This window comes from Mirounga leonina, unplaced genomic scaffold (genome assembly GCF_011800145.1).
Source record: "Mirounga leonina isolate KUSES-001 unplaced genomic scaffold, KU_Mleo_1.0 Mir_150, whole genome shotgun sequence".
In the NCBI taxonomy this organism is placed as follows: Eukaryota; Metazoa; Chordata; class Mammalia; order Carnivora; family Phocidae; genus Mirounga; species Mirounga leonina.
Window position 1 is genome coordinate 27,190,416 of NW_023270374.1, and position 23,687 is coordinate 27,214,102.

General features: G+C 49.4%; 1 protein-coding gene across 1 annotated transcript in view; it reads right to left on the reverse strand.

The window, feature by feature from the left end:
- Positions 1 to 23,687, reverse strand: part of LOC118011053 (fer-1-like protein 4) — a 33,058-nt gene that overhangs the window by 3,315 nt on the left and 6,056 nt on the right. Inside the window, 26 exon segments of the mRNA XM_035005626.1 lie at positions 29 to 207; positions 765 to 919; positions 1,323 to 1,493; positions 1,691 to 1,818; positions 5,972 to 6,072; positions 6,075 to 6,087; positions 6,183 to 6,320; positions 6,397 to 6,503; positions 6,595 to 6,637; positions 7,470 to 7,601; positions 7,690 to 7,748; positions 7,857 to 8,055; positions 13,749 to 13,910; positions 14,015 to 14,131; positions 14,582 to 14,755; positions 14,881 to 15,015; positions 15,441 to 15,565; positions 15,699 to 15,852; positions 16,879 to 17,031; positions 17,389 to 17,505; positions 17,580 to 17,663; positions 22,043 to 22,147; positions 22,584 to 22,704; positions 22,800 to 22,968; positions 23,160 to 23,268; positions 23,569 to 23,686. Of these exon segments, the coding sequence (XP_034861517.1) occupies positions 29 to 207; positions 765 to 919; positions 1,323 to 1,493; positions 1,691 to 1,818; positions 5,972 to 6,072; positions 6,075 to 6,087; positions 6,183 to 6,320; positions 6,397 to 6,503; positions 6,595 to 6,637; positions 7,470 to 7,601; positions 7,690 to 7,748; positions 7,857 to 8,055; positions 13,749 to 13,910; positions 14,015 to 14,131; positions 14,582 to 14,755; positions 14,881 to 15,015; positions 15,441 to 15,565; positions 15,699 to 15,852; positions 16,879 to 17,031; positions 17,389 to 17,505; positions 17,580 to 17,663; positions 22,043 to 22,147; positions 22,584 to 22,704; positions 22,800 to 22,968; positions 23,160 to 23,268; positions 23,569 to 23,686 (3,268 nt within the window).

Sequence of the window (23,687 nt, forward strand, 5' to 3'; positions counted from 1 at the left end):
TGGGGTTGGGTGCTGAGCCCTCCCTCGCCTGCAGCAGCCCTGGGCTACGGGGAGGGTAGAGGCGCCGAGTTTCCACGTGCTCGGGCACCAGCTGGATCCCAAGCTCCGGCCTCTCTTGCAGCACCAGCAGCGCCTGCGCCTCCTCAGGGACCTCCCTGGCCCCCGGGGGCCCCCCCACCTGCAACAAGAGGTGCGCAAGCTTGGCTTCTGCACACAGTTCCCAGCTCTCCTGCCTTCCTCCCCCACCGCTCAACCGAAGTGCATAGCTGAGGGAGCTGCTGTTTGGGACGAAGCCCATGGGCTGGGAGGGCAAGTCCACAAGGCACAGAAAGTGGGGAGATGCTTCTCTAACAACTTTTCCCAGTGAAAAGCCAGCAGTCGAGGGACAGTGGGATTGGAGGGGCCACGGCTTTGCGAAGACTCTTGTTTAGGGACAGACCACCAACCATTTATGAGGCATGAGCTCAAGTCTGCAGCCATGTCTTGTCATATGGGACCCCCTATGGGCCACCCTATGTTCTGGAAGCTTGATTAGCTATGCCTCTGAGGGGTCTGCTTTGACTCTGAGGATCATGCTCACCTACAAAGACCATTTTCTCCCCTTCATCCAAGAACCTCGTCCTTACTCAGCCAAACTCCCTTCCTCTGCTTGCCAAAGGAGATAGGCTTTTCTGGGGACACACTAGAGTAGGCCCCAGGGGCCCCCTGTACCTTGTTTCACCATCTTGCTCCCTCGGGGTTGTCCATCAGAGAGGGGCTGGTACCTGGGGGCAGGGTCTCAGGCGGTGTCGGAAAGACTTTGCTGCCCACCTTGACAGCCCCGGCTCGGTACTCAGGGCCGGAGAGGCCACAGCGTTGGCACAGCCCCGCCAGGATCTGCGGAGGCCGGAATGCATCCCACCAGGCATTGTACTCATCCCTGTGGGCAGAAAGAGAAAAATGCCTCAGTTGGGGTCAGCATATGGACACAGTGGGCACAGGGGCAGGGATGGGGACCCCTGAAGACATGGGATCCAGGAAGCAGATTAGTCCTCCCTTATGGTAACCATGAAAACCGAAGATGTATGCCACATTCTCCAATGGAGGAAATACTGGTGTTACCTCCAATTTTGCAGCTGAGGAAACAGAGGCTCAGAGAGATCAAGTGACTTATTATAAGACCCCAAATCCTAAGCCCAGGTTTTGACCCACTATGCTATATGGTCTTGGTCATGGGGATTCCCCTTCTATGAAATCAAAGGATCTGGACACACCAATGGGAATGTGAACTTGAATATCGTTGGTCAGACTCAGAATGGCTCCTGAGGGTCTGTAGGACTCACACGTCATACTGGGAGGCCAGCCCACAGTTCGCCCTGTGGTGGCTATAGAATCGGTTTTCCAGGTCAAAGTGGGTCTCCCCGGTGAGGTCATTAGAACCCACGAGGTCATGATCAAACACAGCCACAGTCAGCTCTGGCTCGGCAGGGAGAGAGACGCCGAGCTCCAGGACCCTGGCCAGGAGGGAGAATGGCTGAGGACACCCCCATGCCCTAGGAGGTGGTCTTGTGGGGGCAGGGGCTCCAGGGGTCTCAGCAGCCTCTGTCCATTCCCTCACCATCACCACCCCAGCTGCCTGAGTGGGAGCCCTGGGGCCCCCGGGTCAGAGGGTAAAGGTGCTCCCATTCCCAAGCCCAGGGCCCAGCCTCACTCTCCAAAGATGGGATTCAGCTGCTTGGGGATGTAGCATTCCTTGGTGTCCCGCAGCTCTCGGCCAGCACTCACCACCACGTAAGGGTCTACCTTGCCGTTGGGGTCTGCAGGAGCCAGGTTGGTGGCCTAGGGGGACAGGAGGTGGGGCTGAGAGAATTGTCATGGTTGTAACCCAAGGTTACCCTTGCTAGACCAAATCTCAGAGTTAAGTGTAAGCAGCAAGTTACCAAGGAGAGATCTCCCACCATGAGGAATTAACTGAGAGGTTCGACATGACTTTTATTTTCTTTTAAATTAATTATGAAATGTTTAAGACATACAAATAGGTATAATGAAAAATATAATGAAAGAAAATATGTGGAAAGATGTATAGGGCTTTAATATTCAAACCATAACTTTCTGTATTATTCACTTTTATTTTTTACAATGATAAAGATATTTTAACTAATATAAAAATAAATCAATGACCATGTGTGTGCCCGGCTTAATAAAGAAAACACTACCAACAAATGGAATCCCCTTACCTGATTTAATTCCCTCTTCATCCCTGAAGTAGCCAGAACCCTTTACTTGAGGTTTAGGACTCACACAAAAAAAGTGAAAATAGTTTTACTACATGTACACACATCCCTAAGCAAGATATAGCACCATTTTGCATGTTTTTTAACTTTATGTATTACACTTACTTCTCTGGTTTGATAACTACATCATTTAATAAATACATAACAAATTACTGAAGTATAATTTATATACAGCAATATATTTTTAGTGTTTACACTCCTATCTGCAGTGGTATGAGCATTCCAGTTGCTCCAAATCTTTAGCAACACTTGGTATTATCAGTCTTTCTTATTTTAACCATTCTAGTGTATGCAAAGTGGTAGCTCACTGTGATCTAATTTGCATTTCTCTGATGACGAACCATGTTGAGCATCTTTGCATGTGCTTATTCACTTTGTGTATGATAACTCACTGCCCAGGGCACCTTTCATATGGGAACCAACCAATCCAGAGCCCATGCTCTGAACCATCTCCTCCATCTGGCTCTTCTACTCCAGGAAGTAAATTCCTCTGTCCTAATCACTCCAGAGCCAGGTACCAGACAAGAGACAGCGAGACAGCCCCTGTACCCACGAGCCTGCTGGAATTATTCACACTAACCAATCCTAAGTCTGCTTACCCTGCCTTGCCTTGCTTTTCCTGCAGAAACCACAACAGAGGCTCTGGCCCTTGCATTCTCCTTTGGACTTCCCTGTGTGGCCCTGTACCGCCAGCCCACCCCCTCCTCTTGAGGACTGAAACAAACAACAGACTATCTTTCTTCTTCTTTTTTTAAATATTTTATTTATTTGTCAGAGACAGTGAGTGAGCACACAAGCAGGGGGAGTGGCAGGCAGAGGGAGGAGGAGAAGCAGACTCCCCGCTGAGCAGGGAACCCAATGTGGGACTCCATCCCAGGACCCTGGGATCACAACCCGAGCCCAAGGCAGACACCCAACCGACTGAGCCACCCAGGTGTCCCCAGACTATCTTTCAAAGGCAATCTGATCTGTTGGCCTTGCCATACATGGATAATAACAAAATCCTGGGTACATGATTTTAAAACAGTTCCTGCTTTTAATTTTTTCCCTCTAAAACCACGTATTTTCTTGGGAAGCTCAGCACTACATTTAAAGAGGTTTTTACATTTTCTCCAGTATTTTTAGCTTTCAGTGAGCAATGCAGGCTTTAACCCTTCAGGTGTGCCCTTCCCCTTTGAAACACAGACGCTGCTGACACTGAGCTCCACTGAGTGATGTCCTCACCCCCTTACACACACACACACACACACACAACTTCAACCACGCAGCTCTTGATAGCTCTCCTAGGCTTCCTGCTGGTTTGCAGCTGTAATTCTTTCCTGATTTCACCATAAGCAGAAGCTGGATTTTTGTTGTTCCCTTTGGTTTTGGATGATTTTCAGGAAGAGAAAGGGGAAATGCCCTGTTGGTGCCAACTTCCACAAACTGGAAATCATCCAATTTGCTTACTTCACCCAAATTTAATTTTTTTAAGTTTTTATTTTAATTCCAGTTAGTTAATACACAACGTTCTGTTAGTTTCAGGTGTACAATATAGTGATTCAACACTTCCATACATCACCCGGTGCTCATCACGACAAGTGCCCTCCTTAATCCCCTTCACCTGTCTCACCCATTCCCCGCCCCCCTTGCCCCCCGTAACCATCAGTTTGTTCTCTATAGTCGAGTCTGTTTCCCTTTGCTCATTTGTTTTGTTTCTTAAATTCCACATATGAGTGAAATCATGGCATTTGTCTTTCTCTGACTGACATATTTCACTTAACATTATACTCTCTAGCTCCACCCATGAATTCATCCTAATTTGTGTTGGGAGGGGCGCCTGGGTGTCTCAGTCGGTTAGGCTACCTTTGGCTCAGGTCATGATCCCAGGGTCCTGGGATGGAGTCCCGCATCGGGCTCCCTGCTCAGCGGAGAGTCAGCTTCTCCCTCTGCCCCTCCCCCTGCTCATGCTGTGTGTGTCTCTCTCTCTCAAATAAATAAATAAAATCTTTTAAAAACTTTTTTTTGTTACAAATAATGCTAGGATGAGCAATTCTTATGTTTCCTTGTATACATATGTAAGAATTTGCCTGGGATCATATCTAGAAGTATAATTATTAGGTATTGACAATGAAAATCTTCTATTTTCCTAAATATGTCAAATTGTTCTCTCAAGCTGTTATAGCAATTTACATTCTGTGGCAGGCAGAATAGTGCTCCCCCACCACCAAGGATGTCCACCTTCGAATCCCCTGACATGTCAATGGGAACTCTGCAGATGTGGTTAAGAATCACGAGATTGGCATTCCATTCTCAACCAAAGCTTCTCTTTAAGTAGTTTATTATGGAAAACTGTCATACTAACTTAAAGGAAAGGGTGGGGAGATATGTAAACTGTCTGCTAAACAAGTAAATAGAAATACTGAATGTGAAAAAAAAGAATCATGAGATTATTCTAGTTTATCCAGGTAACCCAACGTAACCACAAATGTCCTTATAAGTAGAGGGGAGACAGGAGAGTCCGAGAGAGATTTGAAATTGCTACCCTGCTGGCTCTGAAGATGGAAGAAGAGGCCGTGAGCCAAGATACACAGGCAGCCCCCAGGAACTCGAAAAGGCAAGGGAATGATTCTCCCCAAGAGTCTCTAGAAGGAATTCAGCCCTGCCAACAACTTGATATAGTCCAGTAGAACCTATTTCGGATTTCTGCCCTTCGGAACTATAAGATAATACATTTCTTGGGGAAGACATTGTTTTCTATTTCCCCCAGTTGAAGCAGAAGCTGAAACAGACCATTTCCCTAAAAGGTTCCTTTCCCAGTGGGTAGACTTCCTCTGGCCCACCTTTCACGAAGAGCAGAGCCCTTCCTGGGCGCTGCTTCACGCAAGGGTCTTGGTTGTGGCTCCCATCTTCAATAGGTTATTAGGAACCAAGGCTCGGGTCCAGGTGTGGACAAACCTCTCAAGACAACCTGTACTTCAGGGACTGGGATTCCTGCTGCCTCTTCATCCTATGCCCATTGGGAATTCTTATTTTTCCATTCCATTGCCCATTCTTATAAGCTTAGCATTCCTTTAAGATTGTTTATCCAGCAGTTCTAGATGTATTACATCGGGAAGTTATTTCAGACCATCTAGTCTGTGATATTGCTAGAAGCAGAAGATCAAAACGACTCCTACTGTCGCATTGTGCACTAGGATATGCCACAGAACATTTCTTTAATTTCTGTCTTGCTCAGAATCCTTATATTTAAACCAGATAAAAGCACAGTATCTATTCTGGGGCTGGGATCGAAGGGAACAGAGCAACCCACTCATTCCTCTCAATTCCCTGAGATGCCTTTCAGGAAACTTCAGGGCCCTGCTGAGTGCTGTATGCAAACCACAGCAAGGCAAGGACCTGTATGAAGATATTGAACGACAAGCGATTGTGAAACTTGAGATTCAGAGCTGCACTCTTCTTGGAGTTATACTCGCCATGCTATGAACTAAGGGTCTAGAACTATGAAAAAGGAGTCAGAAGACCTAAGCTCTAAATCCGGATTGTGCCATGAGCAAGCTCTGTAACCCTGGGGAGTCTCTTCACTTGTGCCTAAGATTCCCCACCTGAAAAATGAAGGAGGTAGACTCTGAGGTTCCTTCCAAATCCTTCAGTCTGTAGGTTTTCTGTATATTACCTTAGCTGGAGTCGGAGGTGGGCTGGGGTGATGGGATGCTCACCTTTACCACATGTACTCTGACCAGGAGCTTGATGGGCCGGTTCTGTGGGGCTCCCCGGGAGATCTGGGGCTCAGAGAATGACACTGCCTCTGATTCAGGTAAATAAGGAAGGATCCCTGGATTTGGGGGAGACAGAAAAATCCCTGGGAAGAGAGTCTTCCTCCTACATCCCCATCTGTACTCCTTGCCTCTCTTCTTTCCCCAAACATACCTTGAACTTGCCTACAGGATGTCCAGACCCTTCTTCTTCTCCATCTCCATCCTGGCCCCCTTGCCCTCGGTACAGGGGAAACACATTCAGCCAGTCTTCAAAGTGGTTAAACTCTTCCTCCAGGATGCCATCGTAGATCTGAAAGGCAAGGGCCTCAGTGACAGGCCGATGGCCAGAATCCTAGCACAATTCTCTCTCCCAGATACCCACTCACCTTCAGGGTGGCTACTGCTTTCTTCTGGGATATGGAGCCTTTGACTTCAGCCTCACCCTGACCCTGGTCTTGGGCCTCCCCATCCACAGAAATGAGGTTGACCCCATCTGGGAATAGCAGAAATGCCACAGTTAAAAATACTGGTGTCAGAGGAAGGAGGGAGACAGAGAGCAGGAGCAAGAAAGCCAAATCTCCTACCTGACTGCCCGGGATCATCCATTTCATCCTCCTCAAAGTTGGTCTGAAATCAAAGGGCAAGTCAGAGATTCTTCCCTTCCCCTCACCTCCTTAATCTACCCCTTTTCCAGAACAGGGAGTTGGGAAACTTCAGTTCAAGGTCCAGCTGTGTGAACCACTTGCATTTTCAAAGCTTCAGTTTGTCTAGTCCTGCGCTGCCCCAGAAGTAACCCCCAGCTACGTGTGTCTAGTGAGCACTTGAATTGAGATGTGCCGTAAGTGTAAAATACACACCAGATTTTAAAGACTTAGTATAAAATAAGTATGTCAAATATCTCATTATTAATTTGTATAATGGTTCCTTGTTGAAATGGTATTTTTTTTTTAAAGATTTTATTTATTTATTTGAGAGAGAGAGAATGAGAGACAGAGAGCACGAGAGGGAAGAGGGTCAGAGGGAGAAGCAGACCCCCTGCCGAGCAGGGAGCCCGATGCGGGACTCGATCCCGGGACTCCAGGATCATGACCTGAGCTGAAGGCAGTCGCTTAACCAACTGAGCCACCCAGGCGCCCGAAATGGTATTTTAGATACGTTAGGTTAAACAAAATATATTATTAAGATCAATTTTACCTCTTTCCTTTTACTTTTTAAAAAATCTGTCTACCTAAGAAGTTAAAATGACATATGTGGCTCACATATTTCTGACAGCACAGCTGTAGATAATAGAGTTAGTAATTTTCAGCTTCCAGAACTGTTACGAAGATGAGAAGAGGTATCTAATGAAGAGCTCTGAAAAGCTGTGGAGCATCTCACGCCACATTTCACAAGATCCTTCTTCTTGCCATTTATCCTCCTCAACCTCCAGCTGCAGCCCGGGACCCACCCCTGCCCCCACCTGCCCCTGGAGCTCCTGCAGCGAGGCGTAGTACTTGGACCACCAGTCAAGCTCTTCAGGATCTGGGATGTCCTCCTCCAGCTCAGGGCCTTGGTTCAGGAGGCTCCCCAAGGGGAGCTTCTTCAGAGGAGCCTAAGGGCGAGAGAACTCAGTGCCCCTAACCCAGCACCACCCTTAGCCCTGCCAGCCCCTTCTCCACCCATCTCCCATACCCCATCACCTTCAGAAGCCGTCTGGACATCCCCACTTCAGCCAAGAAGGGATCCAGGGACTTCTGTCCTGGGAGAGGGGAAATGATACCAGGAGGAGGTCACGTGAGTAGAAGTCAGACTCCCTGGAGCCATCTCAACCAGGAACCAGAGGGGCTTCTGTCTGGTGGCCCCTTACCTTGTGGCCCCTTGAGCACTAGGTCCCCTGTCTCCTCCTCTTCTCCTTCCTCCTCGGGGGGATCCTCATGACCCCGGAGTATGAATTGCAGCATGTGGGAGACAATATGGGAACTGACAAGCACGGTGCAGCCAAAGGCCCGGCACTCAATCACCAGGATGCTGAGCGGGGGCTGCAGGTAAGGCTGCTTGGGAAAGTCCTGGGGTGGGGAGAGAGGAACTGGGTCTCTGAAGGCTTGAGAGGAGGAGAGGCAGCAGCAGGGTCTGCCTTCTCAGCTCAGCTCTGCCACAGCCTCATCGTGTCATATCTGGTAATGACGGAGACTGTTTTCCTGGCAAACAAGGGACACAATCCTGGACTCAAAAGACTGTTGTAAATATCAAATGACATAATAGATATAAAACTACTTTGGAGCCGGGCGCCTGGGGGGCTCAGTCGTTAAGCGTCTGCCTTCGGCTCAGGTCATGATCCCAGGGTCCTGGGATCGAGTCCCACATCTGGCTCCCTGCTCTGCGGGAAGCCTGCTTCTCCCTCTCCCACTCCCCCTGCTTGTGTTCCCACTCTCGCTGTGTCTCTCCCTGTCAAATAAATAAATAAAATCTTTTTTAAAAAAATTAAAAATAAAATCTTTTTTAAAATTTTACAAAAGAGGGGCACCTGGGTCGCTCAGTCATTAAGCGTCTGCCTTCAGCTCAGGTCATGATGGTCCTGGGATTGAGCCCCACATCAGGCTCCCTGCTCCGCGGGAAGCCTGCTTCTCCCTCTCCCACTCCCCCTGCTTGTGTTCCCTCTCTTGCTGTGTCTCTCTGTCAAATAAATAATAAAATCTTTAAAAAAAAAAAACTACTTTGGAGCCTACAAAGAGCTATCAAAAACGTGGTGGTGGCGGTTGCTATTATATAAAGGACCAATGTTTAGTTTGGTAATATAGGTTTAGAGCCATAAAAATGTGTATGCCCTTTATTTTTTTTTTTAAGATTTATTATTGTTTATTTGACAGAGAGAGAGCACGAGAGGGGGGAGGGTCAGAGGGAGAAGCAGACTCCCCGCTGAGCAGGGAGCCCGATGCGGGACTCAGTGCTGGGACTCCAGGATCATGACCTGAACCAAAGGCAGTCACTTAACCAAGTGAGCCACCCAGGCATCCTGTGTATGTCCTTTATTTTTTTTTTTTTAAGATTTTATTTATTTATTTGACAGAGAGAGACACAGCAAGAGAGGGAACACAAGCAGGGGGAGTGGGAGAGGGAGAAGCAGGCTTCCCGCGGAGCAGGGAGCCCGACGCGGGGCTCAATCCCAGGACCCTGGGATCATGACCTGAGCTGAAGGCAGACGCTTAACGACTGAGCCACCCAGGCGCCCCTGTGTATCTATATCTATAAGTGGATCCTAAGTGGGAGGGACAATAATTAAAATACTGTATTGTTAGATTTATTTTATATATGTGTGACAATTATCTCACAAAGGAGGAAGGAAAGAATGGCGCTATGATGGAGAAAAGTTTTACTGGAACGAAATTAGTATTAATCTGAAGTAGATTGTGAAAAATCAGTCTGTATACTGCAATTCCTAGAGCAACTACTAAGTGAAAATCAACAAAGGAATTAAAGCAGTACACTAATAAATATCTATTTAATACAAAAGAAGGTGGTAAAGGAGGAACAAAAATATACATGAGACACATAGAAAACAAACAGCAAAATGGCAGATGTAAATCCAACCATGTCAATAATAATGCCAAACGTGACTCTGATGTGAAAACAAAGGCTAAAGAAATGTAGAAATAAATGAAGTTTCCTTTGCAGCCCATTAACAACTACTTAAGACAGGCAGAGTGACCTTCCTCCACACTCAACTAACTGCCTGGTTGCTAATCCTTTGCTAGAGGCAAAAGGCAACCTTAGACTGACATTAGCCCGACCTCCAGGATCCTGTAAATCTTCTTTAACATATAAAAATCCCTTGGGAAACATCCTTTATCTCTACCTCGCAAGATATATGTTAGCTATCATCAAGCATATAGCCCACTGATACACACCTGAAGGATCTCATGACTGAAGTTGTTGGGTTTTTTTTAGGATTTTTTTTTTTTGACAGAGAGAGACAGCGAGAGAGGGAACAAAAGCAGGGAGAGTGGGAGAGGGAGAAGCAGGCTTCCCGCTGAGCAGGGAGCCCGATGCGGGGCTGGATCCCAGGACCCTGGGACCATGACCTGAGCCGAAGGCAGACGCTTAACCGACTGAGCCACTCAGGCGCCCCATGACTGAGGTTGTTATTAAACAGTAATAAATGCCCTTTTCCTACAACAACTAGACCTTCAAATCCTGGAAACCTTGCTTCCAAATTCCTTCGAGATTTATGCTATCCCTAACCCCCTCCCAACTTGAAAGTCTATAATGGGGGCGCCTGGGTGGCTCAGTCCTTAAGTGTCTGCCTTCGGCTCAGGTCATGATCCCAGGGTCCTGGGATCCAGCCCCGCATCAGGCTCCCTGCTCCGCGGGAAGCCCGCTTCTCCCTCTCCCACTCCCCCTGCTTGTGTTCCCACTCTCACTATCTCTCTCTGTCAAATAGATAAAATCTTTTTAAAAAAGGAAAGTCTATAATGGGCCACTCCTCATGCCCCATTGCAGCTCTTCCTGCCCACAGGTCCTGTCCCCACGCTTTAATAAAACCACCCTTTCACACTGATGACGTCTCAAGAATTCTTTCTTGACTGTTCACTCCAGGACCCCAACATTTCACATCAACTTTATTAAACACTGCACTCAAAAGGGAGAGATTGTTGGGGTACCTGGGTCGCTCAGTTAGGTGTCTGACTCTTGTTTTCAGCTCAGATCATCTCAGGGTTGTGAGATCCGCGAGGGGCTCTTCGTTCAGTGTGAAGTTTGTCTGAGATTCCCTCCCTCTACTCTGCCTTTTCCCCCTCACCCCTCTTGGGCATGCCTGCACACTCTTTTTCTCTCAAATAATTTTTTTTTTTTAAAGGCAGAGATTGTCAACTGGATTTTTTTTTTAAAGATTTTATTTATTTATTTGAGAGAGAGAGAATGAGAGAGAGCACATGAGAGGGGGGAGGGTCAGAGGGAGAAGCAGACTCCCCGCTGAGCAGGGAGCCCGATGCGGGACTCGATCCCAGGACTCCAGGATCATGACCTGAGCCGAAGGCAGTCGCTTAACCAACTGAGCCACCCAGGCGCCCCTCAACTGGATTTTTTTAGAAAAGATTTTACTTATTTGAGAGAGCAAGAGAGAGAGAGCAAGAGAGAGAGTATGAGTTCAGGAGAGGGGCAGAGGGAGAGGGAGGAAACAGACTCCCTGCTGAGCAGTGAGCCAGACACTGCTCAATCCCAGGACCCTGGGATCATGATCTGACCCGAAGGCAGACGCTTAGCCGACTGAACCATCCAGGTGCCCCAGATTATTTTTTTAAATAGATGCAACTAGGGGCGCCTGGGTGGCTCAGTTGTTAAGCGTCTGCCTTCAGCTTGGGTCATGATCGCAGGGTCCTGGGATCGAGCCCTACATCGGGCTCCCTGCTCAGCGGAAGGCCTGCTTCTCCCTCTCCCACTCCCCCTGCTTGTATTCCCTCTCTCACTGTCTCTCTGTCAAATAAATAAATAAAATCTTTATTAAAAAAAAGATGCGGGCGCCTGGGTGGCTCAGATGGTTAAGCGTCTGCCTTCGGCTCAGGTCATGATCCTGGAGTCCCGGGATCGAGTCCCGCATCGGGCTCCCTGCTCGGCAGGGAGTCTGCTTCTCCCTCTGACCCTCCTCCCTCTCCTGCTCTCTGTCTCTCATTCTCTCTCTCTCTCAAATAAATAAATAAAATCTTTAAGAAAAAAAAAAGAAAAAAAAGATGCAACTACTGGAACACCTGGATAGCTCAGCCAGTTAAGTGTCTGACTCTTGATTTCATTTCGGCTCAGGTCATGATCTCAGGGTCGTGGGATCAAGCTCAACATCAGACTCCATGCTCAGTGCTGAGTCTGCCTGAGATTCTCTCTCTCCCTCTGCCTGCCACGCTTTCTCTCTCTCAAATAAATAAATCTTTAAAAAAAAAGATGCACCTGGGCGCCTGGGTGGCTCAGTTGGTTAAGCCACTGCCTTCAGCTCAGGTCATGATCCTGGAGTCCCGGGATCGAGTCCCGCATTGGGCTTCCTGCTTGCTCAGCGGGGAGCCTGCTTCGCCCTCTGACCCTCCCCCCTCTCATGCTCTCTCTATCTCATTCTCTCTCTCAAATAAATAAATAAATAAATCTTAAAAAAAAAAAGATGCAGCTAATGTCTAAGAGACACTCTTTAGAAAGACACATAATAGGGCGCCTGGGTGGCTCAGTTGGTTGGGCGACTGCCTTCGGCTCAGGTCATGATCCTGGAGTCCCAGGATCGAGTCCCGCATCAGGCTCCCTGCTCGGCAGGGAGTCTGCTTCTCCCTCTAACCCTCCTCCCTCTCATGCTCTCTGTCTCTCATTCTCTCTGTCTCAAATAAATAAATAAAATCTTTAAAAAAAAAAAAGACACATAATATAGGTTGAAAGGAAAAGAATGAGGGAAGATACGTGATGCAAACAGTAACCACAGCAAGCTGGAGTGGCTATACTATCAGGCAAAATAGACTTTTAAGACACAAAATTTACTAGAGGCAAAAAGGGACATTTTATAATGATAAACATCAATTCATAGGAAGTTATAACAATTGTAAGCATATATGCACCTAACAACAGAACCTCAAAATATAAGAAGTAAACTGCAACAAAATAAAAGGGAGGGAAAACAATTTAACAATAATAGTTGCAGATTTCAATAGCATATTCTCAACAATGGACGGAACTAGTCAGAAAATCCCCAGGAAGGCTTTAAGGCTTACATAATGTTATCAACCCAGCTTGACCTGACATCCGTAGAGCACTCTACCCAACAACGAAGAATGCTCAGGCATTCTTTTCAAGTGCACAAACGGAGAGGGATATTCCTCCCTTTGCATGACGAGATGGGAAATGAAACACTCCCTAGAAGTTCAGTGAGCAAACTGCTTTCAGCTTCACCCGCTTACAAGTACAATCAAGTTTTCAAATTGAAAACTCCTGCATGTGAAACAGAGTCAAGAAACTGTTAAGGTTTTTGTTGTTTTTGTTCTTTGTTTGTTCTTGTGGGGTTTTACCCCATTGCAGTCTGGACAACACTTTGTCCCTGTCCCCCAGGCACAGCACTCTTCAGTTTACAAACCCTTTCACCAAGATCCTTTCCCTCACTGGCTCCTCATAGCACTCCTGTAAGGAGGCATTTGGTGTATCACCTTCAATCTTTCTTTCTTTTGTACCTGTTACTCCTTTAAACAAACAAACAAACAAACAAACAACACTAAGACTCAACTAAGACAAGTGATCTGATAAGCTCCGAGGCGGCATTGTCAGAATTTGAGTCCAAAGTCCACACTACAAGAATTACAAAATACACAAAGCATGAATTTTTCTTCTTAGCCCCTGGTGTCTCAGAAACTAGATAGGTTCCTTTTGACTTATACTTCATGACACTTACCTAACCCACTCATTCAACAGAGCCAAGAGAGCACCACCAGTTCATGGATTAATCCAGAGATTAGCAAACTATAGCCTGCAAGCCAAATCTGGCCCACTGCCTGTTTTTGTAAATAAAGTTTTATTGGAACACAGTCATACTTATTCATTTACTTGCTGTCTGTGTCTGTTTTCATGCTACTAAGTCAGAGGTGAGTAATTGCAACAGCGACTGTATGGCCTAAAATATTTACTATCTGGCTTTTTATAGAAAGTTTGTTGATCCCTTGATTAAGATAACTGGCTGGGAATTCACCATCCCACTGCCCTTTCACTTCTTAGTCCAGCATTTCCTGCTCCCAGCCCACGTCCTCACCACGGTCAGATGCCTGACGAGTTCAGTGAAATTGGGGTTCTCATGGTAACTGGCCAGGACCTCTGACTCCACACGTCACCCAGCCACCTCCAGCACAACCTGGGGCTGCTCCACCTCAAAGAGATGCACACAGCCAAGGCCTCTCAGACCCCAGAACAGCACCTGGGGTCAGGAAGTGAGAAATTCAGCAGCCTGCATCTGACAGAGGGCACCCAGATGTGCGTGTGGCAGGCGGGGGGGGGGAATGTGAGTGTGCCCAGCAATACCTCAACACAGAACTCCCTGAGCACTGGACGCACATCAGGTGGCAGGGACAGGTGTCCAGACAGGTGCTCAACCAGTGGTGTCAGGTCCTGGGGCTCTACATCACTTAGCACTGAGGGCTGCAGGGGGCAAGAGATCAGAGATCAAGGAGGAAGCAGGCCAAAGGAGGGAGATCTGGGCTCAGGGAGGGGACATTGAGAGCTGCCAGTGAAATCTCAATCCAGAGGGACTGGGCAAGGCTGGATGGGCAGGAAGGGCGCATCCCAGGAAACAGCCAGGTACAGGAAGGGAGGGTGGGCATCTGAGGCACGAGGATCCACCTGCAGTCTCGGGTCTCTAGGGCTGGAAACCTGGCAAGGTGAACCTACAGTGTGTCTGCTTCTAATGTTCCCTGAAGTCAGGAGGTCCAGTGAGGTGACCCCAGGACAGATTTGCAGCCTGCATTCTCTGGGGGCAAATACTTGGAGGGGTAACCCCAGGATATGTTCCATAATCTCTGGAGCTGGACCACCTGAAAGAATAACAAGAGGAGTCCCCAGCCTGTGCCGGCTAAGCCAGGGTACTCTGACCTCGAGCCGGCCGCTGAAGTCCAGTTCAATGAGTTCAAAGGTGGCGATGAGCTCTCCGGCTGCCCTGGGCCCCTTCCTTAGGGGGAAGAACTGCAGCTCAGGGCGTTGGTAAGGGTCTTCCATCAACTTTACCCTTGGGGCAGCCAGTGACCTGCCCAGGAACACAGCGGGGCCCTGTGGAGAGCAGGGCAGTGAAGACAAAAGTAGAAGACACTCAGGAGCCAGGGGAGGGGGGCAGCAAGATGAGGAGTGGGGGCGCTCAGGGGTGGAAACGCAGGTGGGGCCCAGGCCACACTCACAAACTTACTGTGGTCAAGGACATTGACGAGCACTAATGGAGGCTCCTCCTGCAGATGCTCCCTCCTCCCGTCTATGATCAACTGATCAAATACCAAGAGCTCATCCCACAGGGGGCTCAGCGTCTGCTCCAGGACCTTGGGGGCCATGCAGAGAGGGAGTCAAAGGCAGGCATCCAAAGAATCTCCCAACATACATCCCAGGTGAGCATTCTTGCCCTGAAGTAATACTTTAAGCAGCTGTTTATCACAAACGGAGGGAGAGTGTGATAAAGATGAGAGTGCCCTTCAGACTGGGGTTAGAGCCTGCCCTCCCAGCCTGGTCCCCCTAACTGTAATCTGCCGCCCTTGGGGCTAGTCCTACAGTCAACCCCAGAAAACAATTCCTCACCCTGAAGGCCCTCCAGTTTTATACGACCCCCTAAATCAGGGCAGTCCAAACCAGTATCCTGTCCTGAAAATCCAGGGCAGGAAGAGAGACTTAGGGCCTGAGGAAATGCTCAGCCTTTACCCCACATTGTCTCCCGGAGCCCCCCCAACCCACATCCCAGTTCAGCCCTCACCCATGTGGTCTGGCACTGGGTAGAGATGAGGACTCGAGCAAAGGGGTCTGAAAGCCGACTGTCATCTGCTGCCAACACCCCTCGGGCCTGGTACAAGTGAGCTCGGAGCTGGAAGTAGCTGAAGTAGGGTGGGGAAAAGACAAAGATGTTTGCTCAGGGGACCACTGGAGTCCCTGACCCCAGATCCCTCCCCCCTGCCCCCAGCTGGGCATCTAGCCTCACACCTCGGGCGAATATCGAGCTGGGCCCTATACTCACCATCCTGGTACAGGTGGTGTGGCAGCCCCTCGGGGGGCTCGGGCAGCAGGTCCCCAGGGGAGCTCTGACGTGCAGCCTTGGCTTGCTTACCCGGCCCCAGCCACAGAAAGAGCTCTAGCTTGGTACAGACCTCACCAGGAGCTGCCCCAGGTGCCTATTGCAGGGAGGTGGCATGTTAGCATCTGCCTCTTATTACCCCAGCTAGACCAGCCCCTGCTCCCCCAGGCCATGCCCATACTCTCTGTACCGATAGATCATTCCCCGATGCCAAATCCAACGAGTACTCCCTGTACCCTACCCTTTCATCCCACTTCCTGCCCTCCATCCAGTACCCCATTACCCTGAACACTCCCATTCCCTAGTCTTCCTGCCCCAACACCATCACTTCCTATACCAAACCCCACACTCCCAAACTGTGCACTCCCACACCCCACACTTACCTCCTCGGTCCCCTCCGTCCCAACACATTTAGATTCCCTGTCCCCTACCCCAACAGTTGTCACAGCTTCTCAGCACTAGGGACCCCTGTTGGCATCTATTCCAGGGACACCTCAGTTAGAAACATTTTGCCCCAAACCAGCTGTACTTATAAGGAACTGACTAGTCACTCTCCCATCTTCACTACCTGCCCGTCTGTCGGAGCCCAGGCAGCCAAACGGCCAGTGTAGGCCCAGAGCTCTCAAAACTTGGTGTTTGTTGGGCGCCTGGGTGGCTCAGTTGGTTAAGCGACTGCCTTCGGCTCGGGTCATGATCCTGGAGTCCCGGGATCGAGTCCCACATCAGGCTTCCTGCTCGGCGGGGAGCCTGCTTCTCCCTCTGACCCTCCCCCCTCTCATGCTCTCTCTCTCTCTTATTCTCTCTCTCAAATAAATAAATAAAATCTTTAAAAAAAAAAAAACAACTTGGTGTTTGTCTCACATCAAAGTGGACCTAGGTAAAGGTACAACCTCTTTTGGCTTTTGGGATAACTGAAAAGGTATACTTTTAAAAATTAAAATAAAACATTTTTTAACTTTAAAAAAAGTTCTTTTAATTGAAAAAAATTTTAAATAAAGTTTTTTCACTAAAAAAAGACTTTGGGGACCCCTTGTTGGGAACCACAGGCCTCTACCCTGTGCCCCTCACTTCCACCCTCAGAGCCTCACCCCACTCCAGTCTCCAGCAACCCACACCCCCTCACTGTGAGCAGTAGACTCTGGATCTTCCCACAGTCCCAGCCCCGTTCCTCCTCAACCACAGAGAACAGCACATCCTGGGCAGGGATCTGGGCCTAGGCCACGAGGCGCCGCCCACTGAGCATCCAGACCAGCACATCTGGGAGGGGTGGCTGGGGCTGCGGGCAGAGAACGGGGTCATGGAGAGAGCTGAGACCACCTGCTCCCACAGCTTCCACTGGACAGATGGACAAAATACCCAACATAGCCCTGACACAGACCCGTAAACCCCAGATCCATGTGGCCATCTGCCTCCTAGACATCTCTCCCCTGGATGCCCCACAGGCAACCTCAAAGACCAACCTGACTTCTTTGTGTGTGTGTGTGTGTGTGTGATAAAATATGGGTAGCATAAAATTTACCACTGCAACCATTTTTAAGTGTACAGTTCAGTAGTAATTGTTGTGCATCCATCACTGTTGGGCAACCATCACCACCAGGGTATTCAGGGTAGGGAAATGGTGGCCCGGTGTTACCTCCTGGGCCAGGAAGCACAGTTTTGCCAAGAGCTGCTTGGCCAGTGCCACCTTCTCTTGCACATTGCCCTGTCTCAGACCCCGTAGAAGCCTCAGTCCTTGCTTTGCCAACAGGTTCTGGAAGGGCATGAAGAAAACATGAGTGGAGGGCCCCAGCTAGGTGCCCCAGGTCCCCCTTCCCCAGACCATACCAGGCTATGCACCAGCAGTTTCCCTCGGCAGCGATCCAGGGCATTGGGCCAGGTCATTGTCCTGCGCTCAGCACCATGGCAGAACTGTTTGCAGTGAGCAGAGGTAGGCATGGCAGGTGGGAGTCAAAGGAGGGAACGCGGACCCTTGGGGGCCACCTCCCTCAGAGCAGGCCTCCCACCCGCAGACTTCCTCACAGCCCCTCTCTCTCACGTTCCTAAGCCAACCATGGCTTCTGTATGTGGACCACTCCCCAATTCAGAGGCCAGCCTCCCCTTGGAGCCCCAGAATGCACTAGTATGTAACTATCTACTGCCTGGCTACTCAAGGCTGGCCCAGGACCAACAGCATTACAACCACCTAGTTAGAAACACAGCACCAGCCCCGCCCCAGACCTGCTGCTAGAACCTGCATGCTTATTCCCTGGCGGATTCCAACGCACACTAAAGGCTCAGATGGGCTGTGCCTGACAGTCCCCAAATTGACCAGTGGTAGCTCAAACCAAGTGCACGATTTCCAATTACCCCCCACCCCCCAAAAACCCTGTTTTACTTCAAAACTTCAGAGAAACCCTTCACTGCTTTCTTTCACTCACATTCCACATCAATCCACTGGCATATTATTTAGGCTCTACCTTCAAAATATGTTCAGCATCTGACCACTTTTCTCCTTTCCTAGCACCACCCAAGTCCAAGCCACCATCATTTCCCACCTAGGACTACTGCAACAGCCTCCTAGCTGTTCTTCCCATGTCTGCTGTCCACTCTTCCCCCCCGCCCGCCACGCCCGAATAGTCTCAATACAGCATCCAGAGTGATCTTGTCAACACTTTTCCAGACTATTTCACTCCTCTCCAGAGGTTTCTCATCTCAGAGTAAACAACGGAATTCTTCAAAAGGCCCGACATAATCAGGCTCCCTTGACCTCCCTGTCCTCATCAAATACTACTCTCCCCTCATGCACAACCCAATGGTCACACAGGCTGTTCTGCTCCTCCAGGAATACACCAGCCCATCACCACCTCCAGGCCTTTGTATTAGCTGCTCCCTCTGCTAGAATGTTTAGCCCCTGGATCTTTGCATGGCTCACTTCCTGTCTCCATTCAGGCCTCTCCTCAAATGTTACCTCCTCTCAGACTGTTCCTGATCATCCCATCTAAACAGCCCCGGCCACTTTCTCTATCCTCATAGTCTGCTTTATTTGTCTCTCCAAATAAAAGGTAATAGAAAGTCCCTAGGGCAGGGACTTCATTCTGATTACCACTGTACCCTCAGGCCCTGGCACCTAATCGATGCTGAAAAAATATTTCCTGGGTAAAGTAAAATGATTTTTTTAAAGATTTTATTTATTTATTTGAGAGGGAGAGAGCACAAGTAGAGGGGAGGGGCAGAGGGAGAGGGAGAAACTGACTCCCTGTGGAGCAGGGAACCCAATATGGGGCTCGATCCCAGGACCCCGGGATCATGACCTGAGCCAAAGGCAGACACTTAATGGACTGAGCCACCCAGGCACCCCAAATGATTTTTGAGACATAATATTTTGGGCCCTTTATGACCCATGATGATTTCTTTTTTTTTTTATGAAGATTTTTATTTATTTATTTAACAGAGATAGAGAGCACAAGTAGGCAGAGCGGCAAACAGAGGGAGAGGGAGAAGCAGGCTCTCCGCCGAGCAGGGAGCCCGATGCGGGGCTCGATCCCAGGACCCTGGGATCATGACCTGAGCTGAAGGCAGCCGCTTAACCAACTGAGCCACTCAGGTGCCCCCATGATGATTTCTTAAGTTTTTATTATGGAAATTTTAAAAAATATATAAAATAAATAACTCCAAGGATTTTTCACCTAATACTGCTCCCAGAGCTTACACTTTTAGCTTACTAATGCTCTTTGCTCCCAAGACTTCCATTGGTAGAAATAATCAACAAAATAAATCTTGAGTCAAATCTTATCTTTTTTTTTTAAAGATTTTATTTATTTATTTGAGAGAGAGAGAATGAGAGACAGAGAGCACGAGAGGGAAGAGGGTCAGAGGGAGAAGCCGACCCCCCGCTGAGCAGGGAGCCCAATGTGGGACTCGATCCTGGGACTCCAGGATCATGACCTGAGCCGAAGGCAGTCGCTTAACCAACTGAGCCACCCAGGCGCCCTGAGTCAAATCTTCTTGATAAGATTTAGATCCGTAAGACTGGATTCACGGAAATTGGATCTGATAGAAATAATAGCCACAAAAGAAAACCACACTGGCCAAAGCTATAAATAGTGAAATATGATATAGACAAATCTTTCATTGAAATTTCCTTGCCAAAGAATAATTTCAATAATAAAATAATTTTAGTATAGTGAAAATAGAAACAGTGTAATTGCACTGTATAGAAAATCAAGCAAGGAATTAAATTGGATTAAGGGTGGTTACTCTTTGGGAGATGTAGAGAATGTAGACAGAGAAAAGATACAGTGGAGCCCTGGGACATAATCACACAAACATTTGCAATATGTACAGTACAAGAAGAGAGAGGGAGCCAGCAAAAGAGAAGGAATGGCAAGGGAAGCAGAAGGAAAACCAGGGGCATGGAAGCCAACAGCAGAGTCTTTCAAGAGGAGGGTGGGGTCAACTGCGTCCACTGACACTGAGAGCAGAAAAGTGTCCACCTACAACCCACCTACAACCAGGCCCTTGACTGAGTCCTCCTTTCACCCTACCTCTGCATGCTGGAGCTCTCCAGGTCCTCAGATTTCTTTTTTCTCTGCTCCCTAGGTAATCTTATCCAGTTCCATCTATGTGTTGAAAGTCTCCCCAGAACTCAACTCATACAGCTAGCTGCCTAGCAGACATGTCTGCTTCTAAGTCTAATAAACATCTCAAAGTTAACATACCCCAAATGAGCTTCTGATATTCCCTTTGTTCCCATCAGACTTTCTCCCTCTTGTTTTCCATCATTCAGTAAATAGCACCATCTATATAGTTGTGCAAGCCAAGATTTTGAGAGTCATTCATGACTCTGCACATTTTCCTCATCCCCTATACTTTCCATTCACAAGTCCTGAGGTGTCCCCTCCAAAGTTCAAATTGCTCTTGAATCCATTCATGTCACTTTATGTCCACTGCAACCACCCTAGATTCATCATTATTGGTCACCTGGATTATCACAATGCCCTCTTTAGTAATCTCTTTGCTTCCTCTCTTATATCATCCCTCTGCCACCAACCCTTTTTAAGGATAAGTTAGAGCATATCCCTTCTCTTTTCAAAACCATCAGTGGCTCCTGATCTAACTCAGAGAAGCCAAGGTCATTATAATGGCCAATGAGGCTTCCACATGCCTCTCCCCACCATCATCTTCCTTCCCCACCCCACCCCCACACCCTGCAGCCTCATCTACTCTGCTCACTCTGCTGCAGTCACATTGTTCCCTTCCTTCTCCTCAAACACACCCAGCATGTTTCACCACAGTGCCTTTGCTCATGCTATCCCTTCTGCCTGGAACACCCTTACAGATACAGCTTGCGCCTTCAGTTTCTTCATGTCAACTTCACAATGGCCTCTCCTCGCCACCCTTTCTAAAATTGCAACACTTCTAATATTTCCTAGCTTTGTTTTCTCCCTAACACTATCCTTATCATAATTCTTATATGTCTTCCTTGCTGTTTACATGTTTCTTATCTGTTTGCATCCAACTCCCACCCTATCCCCCACCAGAATATAAATTTCAGGATTTTTTGTCAGCAAGAATGCTTTTTCACTGTTATTCCTGTACCTAAAACAGTGTCTGGCATGGTAAGTGCCATAAATATTTATTGAATAAATGGATTAATAAATCTTTTGAGAAGAGGATCAGAAAAACACTCAAGTACCTGGAGCAGGTTATAGAATTCAGGGCAGTGAAGGTCAAAGATGGAAGTCACTAGAACAAGTACATGTGGTTACAGTAATGACCTGGTAACTAGGGACCAGTTGATGCTGCAGGAGAGAAAGTGGACAACTGCAGAGCTAATTCCTCCAGTAGGTGAGAGATGAAATCAAGATCACAGCCATGGCTATGGGAGCAGGGACCCTTCCTCTGCTGTAGCAGGAGGGAGAGTGAGCAGATGGATGCAGAGCTGGCAAGGCGGTTGACTGGATGGAGGAAGACGAGGCTCCTATTTTCTCCATGAAGAAGGAGGGGAAGTCAGTAGCTGGAACAAGTGTGGAGAAAAGAAGCAAGGGAGATTCTGAGGGGAGGGCAGGTAAGGGAGCTTAGGTCTCTAGGAGAGGGAGAAAGGGAGCCTACTGGAGGGCAGTGGCCTAACCCCCAATAATTTCCATCAAGTTCCCTTGATATAGATAATCATCTCCTTCTCATTCTTCTGTAAAAGTGCTGAGCAAACGCAGCTTCCAGTCGCCCTTGGCTCCAAACAGCCACCGCGAGCCTCCCTGACCCTGGTATTTGGCGCAGTGACCCGCCACACTGAGGCGGAGGCCCCCAGCTCACCTGCTCCCCGCTACCAGCTCTTCCAGCGCCTGTTTCAGCCGTGCGTAGGCGCCAGGCCCCGGCCTGCGCTGCAGAATCTCAACTTCCTGCAGCCCCTGGTCCTGCGTGCAACAGGGCCGAGGGTCAGAGTCACGAGTCCCACCTCTTTTAGAACACCCCCCGCCCCCCGCAAGCCCGGCCCACTCACGGCCGCACCTCTGGGCCCTTTGCTTCTTTAGCCTCACCCTGTTCGTGGTTCCTTTTTTCTAGCTCTCTGCTGGCTCCACGTCTGGGGGGCTGGACCCCCAGTAGCTTTACCCACGTCCTTCGCCCGGCCCCTTCCTGGGTGTAGCAGCCCTGAAGCCCTGTCTTCCCACAATTTCTGGCCTCAGTTCGCCCAGAGCTGTCCTCTTTGGCTCTCCAGCCTTGCACCTGCGAGGTGCTGGCTCCCCCGTGCTCTCCCTATTAGCCTCGCCCCAGAGCTCCCTTCAAAGGCCGCCGTCTTCCCGACACCCCTACGTGCCGGCCTCTCCCTGTGGGCGCCCGCCTCGCCCTCACCAGCCTCTCGGCCACTTTCCGCACGCAGTTAGTGCTCTGCGGGCGCCCCGTGTGATCCTCCCAGCGGCTCCACACGCGCACGCACGGCTTGCGGTGACGCAGGGGCACGCACAAGTAGGGCCTGCGCGGGGCAGAGGAGAGCAGAGGGGGCGAGGGGCAGTCGTGGGCCGCTAGGGACCTCCCAACGCCCTCCTTCCAGCCACCAGGAACACTCACCCGTTGCCGTCCGTGGGCTCAGGCCGGTGGACAGGGGTCCCTAGCTCCTCCTCCTCCACTGGCCCGACTCCCACATCCGGCTCCAGCAGAGGCCGTGCTTCCACGCCCTCCGCTCCCTCCCCGGCCCTGGACCCTCGGCCCAGTTGCTCCTCCCGGCAGCCTGCGCGGCCTGCCAGAGCAGCAAGGGTCAGAGGGCACCAGGCTGAGGGGCTGACCCCTCCTTCACACCTCCTCTGCCTCAAAAAAATTCAGAACCCACCCCTTACTGAGGGCCAACTGTCCCTTCCAGGGGCCTAAGTCCGGAACAAGAGTCACCATCCTCAAACCCGTGACCCTCAGGGGTCCAGCTAGGCCACACGCCAATGGAGATCTCGAAGCTGATGGGCTGGGAGGCCAAGGCAGGGTCAATCATGGTGGCCTCGAAAAGCACACCAAAGAGCAGGAAATCTTGCAAGGGCGCCAGGGCATTCTGAGGAAGGAGGGTCAGTCTGCAATCAGCCCCCACCTACCCAGGTTGCGCCCCGGACTTTGCTTGGCCACAATGCCCACCGAAAGATATGGCAACCAAGGCCTAGATAGGTCACTACAAGTATCCGCTGACTGGTCAGCCCCCTCCCCACATATGTATATTCACAAGAGCACATGTATACACACACTTTATCCAGACCCCAAAATTCAGACTCCACTTCCTGCATTAAATGCCTGGGGGCCAGTTACACACCCCAGAGCTGAGAGTGACCCTCTGGCTTTGCTAAACCCCAGCCCAGACCTCTGGCAGAGGCAGCAACTCCTCCACCTCCACCTCCATGGCACTAGGAATCTCAGGACCATCTCCACTGGAGCTGGCATCCAGGTGCTGTGGGATCCCCGCTGGGGTCTGGCCCCCAC